The 9,529-nt window shown below is 41.0% G+C and overlaps 1 protein-coding gene across 1 annotated transcript; it reads right to left on the reverse strand.

Annotated features, from left to right (window-relative positions):
• Positions 1–916: 916 nt before the first annotated feature.
• On the reverse strand, positions 917–1,282 carry LOC138894290 (uncharacterized). The gene has a single exon (XM_070178977.1). The coding sequence runs from the start codon at positions 1,280–1,282 to the stop codon at positions 917–919; it is 366 nt and encodes a 121-aa protein (XP_070035078.1).
• Between the last annotated feature and the right edge of the window lie 8,247 nt (positions 1,283–9,529).

The following is a 9,529-nucleotide window of genomic DNA, read 5'->3' on the forward strand; positions in this document are numbered from 1 at the left end:
CGAGGATTTACATACCTAACTGCAGAAATGCAACAGGAATGGACCGAGTAAAGATCTAAAGAAACTAGAGGATGAAGCTTGCACAGCAGAAACAGCACATCAACGATGAAACAACAGCGAGATCAACTTCAAAACCTTTTGCAAATCAGAAACGAGTATTTAGAGCTTTAAAAATTCTATTTCTTCTTGTTTTTCAGAAGCTTTTGTTTCTAGATTTCGAAACTTCTAATTTCGTTTTTAGTGCATCAAATGAGTGAAATGAGAGAGTGAATATGCGCCGATCAGTGAGAGAGTGAATGAGTACTATGTGTGTGAGTGTCTATGAATTCAGAGAGAGATGAGAAGAGAAAGCGTGCGTGAGAAATTTTAGAGCATTCTTCTAATTGGGGCGGCTAGGGTCTTTCTTTATTCTAAAGGGGGATCTGTTTTCTGCCCTCTTTTTGTGCCCTTTTTTCCACTCTATTTCTCACTATCTATCCTCCTATTTCCGTATCAATCCCCCTAAAGTGTGGATGAGTGCAAAATATATAGGTCTAGGTATAGGGATTAATTGGTGGCCAAGAAAAAGAGTGTGTATGGGCATGTGCATTTTTTGAGAGAGAGCATGTGAGTTTGTTGCAAAAGATAAGGAAGAATCTTGCCACATGGAAATGACTCATTGACTCTTGCTTTAATTAATATATTTTTTTTAGAGTGTAAAATAAAAATACTAGCTAAATATTTTTAAATCAAGAACATATAATTTTTGTGATTTTTAATTTTCTTAAATAAAATCTACTAAAAATGTAGCTAAGGTTAAAATATATAGATTAAACTTAAAATTATTTACACACTAAAAAGTGTTAAAAAATCACAAGTATGGTAAAAAATTAGGTGCTCACAGCTGCCCCTCTTTGCTTGGGAACATGAAGAGTTTTCAGGCAAAGACAAAAGTGAGCCGTGTGACTAATGGGATTGCCTTGGCAGCATGTATCCATGGCCTGCCCAACAATAAGTTGTAGGAGACAGCCACATCTAGCACTTGGAACTCCATAGCGAACTCAACTGGCCCTATTGACAATGCGAGCATTATATCACCGACGAAATCTTTCCCTCTTCCATTAAAGCCTCGAACACATACATTGTTCATGTGGATCCTATCAGTGCCGATCTTCAACTTTTGCAAAGTGGACAGAGGGCAGATATTTGCACTAGAACCATTATCAACCAATACCCTTGAGACAGCAGAATCCTCGCACTTCACTGTAAGATAAAGAGCTCGGTTGTGCTCCGTACCCTCCATATGAAGTTCATCATCTGAGAAAGTGATCCTGTTTGCTTCGAAAATCTTGTTAGCAATCTTTTCCAAGTGGTTTACCGTGATCTTATCAGGAACATGGGCCTCATTTAAAATCTTCATCAGGGCTTTACGGTGTTCATCTGAATGTATCAGCAAAGACAAAAGAGAGATCTGAGCTGGTGTTTTCCTTAACTGCTCTACAATGGAATAGTCTTGCATTTTCATCTTTTTCAGGAACTCTTCAGCCTCTTCTTCGGTGACCGGCTTCTTTACTGGGATGTGGCCATCCTAGAATGGCTTAGCTTTCCTCAGTTCTTCTGGGGTAAAACATCTCCCAGAACGAGTCAGTCCTCCAATTTCATTGACTTCTTCCTCTACTTCTTTCCCTTTATATGTTACTATCACCTGTTTGTAATTCCACGGGATGACTTTTGTGTCAACCATTGGTAATTGGGTCAGTGGCTTAATAATAATAGGGGTAATACGATCCCCTTCTACGATTATGACAGGCTTTCCTAGGACCCCTGGTACGATCACTTTTTGCTTTTCCTGGTTCGCTTCAACATCAATTGGAGGCCCTTTCACAACCAATACAGATGGCTTCACGTTGAGCGTGCTTAGCTTCTCCGGCACCCCTTCAACTGTCAAGGGCATTGCTTTTGCAGAATCTGGAGCTTTAACTGGATTACTTTTGCTAGCCCGGATCATCATGACAGACTTGGAAGAATTCTTGGCCTCCCCATCCTTATGAACTATCTCAATCATATGTGCCTCTGCATGGGCCGGAAAAGGATTTTGGTTGATGTTTGGTGCCTCCGGGTTCTGGACCACAATTTGATTTGTATCAATAAGATCTTGGATCGCCCTCTTCAAATGCCAATACTTCTCCGTGTCGTGCCCTGGGGAATCAGAACAATATGCACATCTGAGGGAATAATCAAGGTTCCTTGGAGGTGGATTTGGTGTCTTTGGCTCAATCGGCCTTAAAACGTCCAACTGCCTCAACCTTTGAAACAAACTGGTATATGACTCTCCAAGAGGGGTGAAGGTTTCTTTCCGCTGCTGCCTCTCTTTTCTATAATCCGGCCTTGATCGAAAGCTTGGACCAGTAGGGTTTCGATATGGTTGTGGGGGTGGATAAGGATTTTGTGGAGTTGGAGCACGCCATTGCGGGTAAGGAGAGGGTTGCGCATATGACCGTGCATGGTGAACATGGTATTGGGGTGGTCTGACTGAATATTGAGGGTCTTGTGGTAGGAAATAATGTTGGGATGGATTATATAGAGCTTGGGTGTAGGCTTGAGGTTGGGGTCGAGGTTGGGTGTACTGGTGAGGCGAACCCCTTGGGCCACGCCCTGATCCAGAGACAAACATAGCGACATCATCTTTCTTCTTTTTGCCTAACAGGCTTCCGGTGCCACTTTGAATTGCTTGTATGGTTGCTTTTATGGCGGAGTAGCTCATGATCTTGCTTGACTTGAGTCCCTCTTCCACCATTCTTCCCATCTTTACCGCATCGTTGAAGGACTTACCTATGGCTGAGATCAAATGGCCAAAGTAAGTAGGTTCTAAGGCTTGAAGAAAGTACTCGACCATCTCATCTTCTTCCATTGGAGGATTGACCCGTGCAGCTTGTTCTCTCCATCTGAAACCATATTCCCTAAAGCTCTCACTGGGCTTCTTCTCTACCTTGGTCAAAGATAGGCGATCCGGGATAATGTCTATATTGTACTGAAAGTGCCGAGCAAAGGCCTGAGCCAAGTCGTCCCATGTGTACCACCTGCTAGCGTCTTGGCGGGTGTACCATTCTAAAGCCGCCCCACTCAAACTCTGACTGAAATATGCCATTAATAATTCATCTTTCCCATAGGCGCCTCTCATCTTGCTGCAAAAGCCTCTCAAATGGGCCACGAGATCTCCATGTCCATCGTACAGGTCAAACTTGGGCATCTTGAACCCAGCGGGCAGTTGGACATCAGGGAATAAGCATAAATCCTTATAAGCCACACTTACTTGGCTTCCTATCCCTTGCATGTTCTTCAAAGATTGCTCTAGACTCTTCACTTTCCTGAATATCTCATCCTGCTTCACGTTCCGGGATGGTTTCTCAGTTTCAACGGGAGGTTCAAAGTGAGGGGTGTAGGAATAAGGATCCGTAACTTTGAAAGTTGGTTCCTGAGCATAATATTGGGTATCTGGAGCTTACGAAAATAGGAGCAGATGTCGGAGCCGGGTATGCGGTTGTTTTGGCTGGTGGAGCATGGAAAGTTTGGGACGAGGTGCAGGGTAGTGGTGGAAAGGGGTAAAACCCGGTGCATGCTGAGGGGAAAGGTCAACGGTAGTGGGATTCTGGGTTGTGCCAGTGGTGGGATGAAAGCGGGATTTTCTGTGTAGTTAGCGGGAAATGAAGGTGGAGGATGCTCCATGATCCAGGCTTGATACATTTCAGCCATTTGATGCTTCAACCTGTGGACCTCCTCTTTCAATTCAGACTTTGATTCTACAATCTCCCTCGGCGGGTCAACAACACCCGTGTCTGACTCTTTGCTAGTCATGATTGTCTTGCGCTTTGATTTGGTATTATAGGGGTGACTTGCCAGGATGCCAACAAACTAACCACCTGAACAGAACCTGTCTTATTATGCACACACAATAACTTGGTCAGTTTTGAAGCATTTAACAGATAGGGAATCGCATATTGGGGATGCAATGCACCTGAGTAGTTAAACGTTTCTAAATGCTTTGCGACGGCTTATGTGCTTCATTCCGGCTCTTTTCCCAAATTTCGAATCCTGATTTTTTCCTCTCTCCTCTTGCTGTGTTTCGCTCTTTTAATTCTCATTCTTTTTTTTTCTTTTGTTTGGCCCCTCTTTTCTTTCTTCCCTCCTTTTATTTTCCTCTTCTTTCTTTTTCCTCTAATTTCTTTTAAGACTATGATCGAATCTTATGGGGATTGCCTACGTATCATGACGCCGCATGAATCAGATCATTACGTAGTTTAGTAAAATAAATGCAAAATGAATTTTTTTTCAATATTTCATTAATAAAAGACATCTTTTTGGATTTTCTATTACAAGGACTTAAAAGTAGTGATGACTACAAAAGAAAAATCTACAGACTTGAAATAAAGCAATAAGCAGCCTTAACAAGGACGAACAAATCTCGAGGAAAGTAAAATACAGAATCTAAAACTAACTAAAAAAAAATCAAAAATACATAAGAGCCTCCACTGGTACTTTGGGGGCTTGCGGGACATCAGCCGGTCTCCGCACGGGCCTACGGGCAATATCTTCTTGAAGGTGGTCTAGGTCAACCATCACCTGTCGAACGAATGTCATTACAGAAGCAAAAAACATAGACTTGGTCATGTCTTCACATTCATGGCATTTCATTACAACATAATCAGCTATCTCTTTAATCCTCATTCTGATGATACCCTTTTCTTGAAGCAAACGTCCAATCTGCTGGGCCCGAGTCTCTAACACTTGTGTATCTGTGTTATTTTGGTCTTGTAATTATTGCAGGCTTTCTTGTAGTTGGTAAATCAATGCATAGCAATGCTCTCTTTCTGTCTTGAAATCCTTTATTTGCTTGACCATTTCATTTTCCAGGGCAACCAGCTTTTTCTGTAAAATTACTACTTCTTTGTCATATTTCTGCTTCAACTGGTGGGCTAATCTACCATGTTCTTCTGCACTTTTGGCCAACTTTGCTTGTGCATTTAACAAGTCCTTTTCGGCCTTTGTCAAGTCAAAACCATAATCATGCACTTTCCGCCTTAGGTTGGTTATAATTTTCTCATCTCTCTCACTTCTTACCGGTGTCTCGGCAGTTATTTTCATTCTCTGGATTTGGGCTCGAAGGGCTTCATTTTCCCTAGCCAACCTCTTCTTTTCCCCTTCATCTTCAGCTGCCTGCAAACTACTATCAAATTTGATTTTTTCAATTTGTTCTTCTAGTTTGTTTATAGTAGTCCGGTATTCCTTTTCTTTAGCTAACCAAACCCATTGCTCTCGTGCTCCATCGGTGAATTGTTGGACATGGGGCCTTTTGACGAGCTGTTCTGGCTCTTGATCGACCCGACTTCTTTTACCATTCCATATGGCGTAGTTGGATCCTACTTCACCCATGGACAAATTTCGTACTTGAGTATGTGGTTCCAAGAACCTACATTGGTGCCAAATCTGACGAACCCTTTCTTCTGGAAATGTGGCTTTTGGGCATAGTTCAATAACCTGTGGACTCAAATCTTCGTCATAGGGGACTGTTTGGTATCTGCCCAATTGGCGTAGGACCCGATGCGGGGCATATGGCTGAATACTCCGAAGACCCATTAATAAAAGAAAGCACACTCTGGCGGACATGTAAATAACTTTATCGACCGGGAGCTAACCGAAAGTCCACTCAATTCGATTTGCATTTAAAGAACCCAAATACGCGAACCATGCCTCAGTACCTTTTGGAAACTCATGACCGTTTACTCGGTTTTCATATTCTTCGATGCAATTGAGTCCGGTCAGACCGTAGTTCATGTAACCTGGGCGATGACAAAGATGTTCTACTAACCACATTTGTAAAAGCAAGTTGCAACCCTCAAAAAACTTTGTCCCGGCTCGACAAGCGGTTAAAGCTCGGTAAATTTCTGCGAGAATCATCGGTATGATAGTGCCATTGGCCTTTTTGACCATAAAGTCGGCCACTCCTGCGAGCCCCAATTCTATATATCTGTCACTCCTTGGGCATATCAGAGTGCCTAAAAATGCCACCACAAAGGTCAAACCCCTACGTGCTTCCCATTTGTCTTTATTTCCCTGATGATTCAAGCCAGTGTCTGGAGCCTCAAATCCGTGGGGGTCCCCATACCGGTTGTATAAGAAACGGAATGTGCAAAATTCTCCGGCTAAATTTTCATCTTTAACCTACTGGCTAATACTCAAGAGGTCCAAAAACTTATGAGGGGTTACAGTTCTTGGTGCTACTGGATAATGATGCCTTAGCTTCCCTTCGAAACCAGCATAACCTGCTATTTCCTCTAGTGTAGGGGTCAACTCGAAATCAGAGAAGTGGAAAACATTGTGTGTCGGGTCCCAAAACGGTATCAAAGCTTCGATTATATCAACCCTTGGTTTAATTTCCAGAAGGCCAGTGAGCCCACCTAAAGCCTTTGTCACAGAATGCTTGTTGACATCCCCCAGGTCGTTCCACCACATATGGAGTCCTAGTGGAATCTCGTCTACGACTCGAAAAGGTATATTTTCAACAGTGCTCATCCTGCACATTTTATTTAAGGCAACTGGTTAAAAACAAGTGATTTTTGATTTTTGATTTTTATTTTTGACCCTAAAAGAAAGATTATTTGTGCAAAATAAAACTCAAACAACTCAAGGCCACCTTTGCAAATACGGCCCTTCAGCCCTTCGGAAATGAAGATTTTAAAGTTGTGCTTGCTAAGTGGCCAAAATTAGGAAAATAGCCATAGGTGGCTATTCTGGTAAAACAAACTTCCTGCGTCCCGTCGGGACGTTTCTGGCTACTTGGACAGAAAGTGACATCCCCTAAATTTATTTATGACAAAATGATGCATTTTCATATTTTCTGGTTATTTTTGCAAAAACGGGGCCGGACCCGTTGAGGGTTGCCTACGTATCTCACATCCGGTGAGAATCAAACCCGCGTAGTTCGGTCAATTTTGATGCACAGAAAAAATATGATTTGTTTTGAAATGATCCTCTTTTTTTTTTTTTAAATTTTGGCAGAGTAACGGAATTTTTGAATATCGAAATTATCAAAATCGGGCATTTTTCTATCCTACCTCACTCTTGGTTTTTCTTTTTCTTTTTTTCTTAATTTTCTTTTCTTACTCTAGAAGCCGGTCAACATACAAGCCAAGCAAATTAATGCACAAGTAGTACGTAAAGAATGCATCAGGATGCTCTTTTGATTTTCGGGTGCACCTATCCTAGACGGACCCAACCCCTGTGTTGAGTCCCCTAAGTCAAATGCACGTGATGCAAGCAAACGTGCCTACTAGGGATCCGGTATGAGGCTGTGTTATTCTAAGTTTTAAATCCTGGGTGTATTGTTCTAGACCTGGCTTACCCGAGCGGACAACTCAAGCCAAGGAGGGGCAGCGTACCGGGAATACAGAAGCTTCATCGGCTTTGCAACTTGTCCGAACCTCGTTCTAAAATTAGGATATGACTCTAACAGAAAAGAAGCCACGCGAAGCGCACGCTCCCCAGAAGATTTAGAAGACTCAGAGAGAAGGAGGGTTTCGTAGCAATTTATATACAGTTCAAACAATATCAAAGCGGTAAAAAGCGGCATTTAGCACATTAGGCTCAAACACGTAAAAATCAGATAATAGAAAAAAATAAAGTATAACAGTTATTCTAAGCTCGAATTCTGAACCCTGAACCAGAAGTTCTGGGTTCTGTTCCCCAGTAGAGTCGCCAGAGCTGTCACACCTCCTTTTTTCGCAGTGGGATAGGGGATAAGGGAGTTTTTCCAATTAAAGTGACATTAATCGAAATGGAATTATTTATTAAAATCAGAGTCGCCACTTGGAATAAGTTATGGTGTCCCAAGTCACCGGTTTATTTTTAATCCCAAATCGAGGAAATTTGACTCTATTTATGGTTTGCGAACACAAAAGACCGGGTAAGGAATTCTGTTAACCTCGGAGAAGGTGTGAGGCACTCCCGAGTTCCGTGGTTTTAGCACGGTCGCTCAACTATTAATAATTAGCCTAATTATCTGATTTAATACATGTTTTAAAACCTAGTGTGCATTTTTATCTTCTAAACCGCTTTTAATTATTTATGGAATTATCTTTGGAACAAGTCACGATGTCGTACACTTGTCGTTTTGGCACACGTCGCAAACTGTGCCACATGAAATGCACACGCGATTGACGACATGCTTATTTTTATTATTGTTAGAAGTTATGGTCGGGTCATATGAAATGCACACCCGAATGGGATTTACATATCGTGACCATGCCACAGGAACCGTACCCATAGTCATGATAATTTATTAATCGGGCCTAAAGCAACTAGCGCGTGTTCATAAATTATTGTCCTAGGCTAATATGAGATTTGTGGTGGGGGTCACAAATTATGGAAATCACTTGTGGGTAAGTGTACAAGTATTAATTGATTCTAATTTTTGGACCTTTGCTGCATTGGAGTTCACTTGAAAGCCAGATTCACTATGCTAAAAACAATAACCTAAATTAATGAAAGAAATTGAGCCCCACACAAATGTCTTCTAGGCAAGCTTTCGGACTTAAATATTTTTAACGACAGTAGCCCAATAACTCTGTTAACGCCTCTCTTAACATTTTTGCATTTCAACATCAAATACAAATTAGCAACAGTTACACAAAGTTCTAAATATCAACATATGAATAAACAACTTATATGGCTAGTTCATTAACTCAAACTCAATTTCGCAGAAAGCATTACACTATCAGCCATCGACGGAGATTATTTCTTTCAATTGTTCTTAGCATGCAACAAACAAACCTGTATACTTGCTCGAGTAACTCACATCAAGAATACAAACTGTACATATTGCAAATGGTTAGGCCTACATTATCAAGTCATTATAAGATAAAAATCCAGAAATTTCACAGCTTCTACAGTACCACAGGGACTAAACTGAATAATTCAAATGACTTGAATGGAATCTAAATTTGTGAGATATATTCTCTAACAACAAACAACCACATGAGTTCAAACGAAATGCAATCAAACCTCATAAATTCCTAAACATCAAACAGAGTTCCAATTCCTTCAATTCTAATCAATAACTATCTGATAACTTGAACAATTAATGTAAGAATATTCGGCATTAAATATTGAACAAGAAAGAGAAGACAAGAAGAATTTGAGGCTTAGACAACTGGACCTAAAGTCAAACACGAATTCAACACGAACACATCAATTTTTATTCATAAACTCAAAATAGAAGAGAACATGCGAGGATTTACATACCTAACTGCAGAAATGCAACAGGAATGGACCGAGTAAAGATCTAAAGAAACTAGAGGATGAAGCTTGCACAGCAGAAACAGCACATCAACGATGAAACAACAGCGAGATCAACTTCAAAACCTTTTGCAAATCAGAAACGAGTATTTAGAGCTTTAAAAATTCTATTTCTTCTTGTTTTTCAGAAGCTTTTGTTTCTAGATTTCGAAACTTCTAATTTCGTTTTTAGTGCATCAAATGAGTGAAATGAGAGTGT

Source organism: Nicotiana tomentosiformis, chromosome 6 (genome assembly GCF_000390325.3).
Source record: "Nicotiana tomentosiformis chromosome 6, ASM39032v3, whole genome shotgun sequence".
Taxonomy (NCBI): domain Eukaryota; kingdom Viridiplantae; phylum Streptophyta; class Magnoliopsida; order Solanales; family Solanaceae; genus Nicotiana; species Nicotiana tomentosiformis.

Excerpts from the sequence above, each read along its gene's own strand:
- LOC138894290 (XM_070178977.1), bottom strand. The coding sequence starts at position 1,282 with ATGGAGGGTACGGAGCACAACCGAGCTCTTTATCTTACAGTGAAGTGC.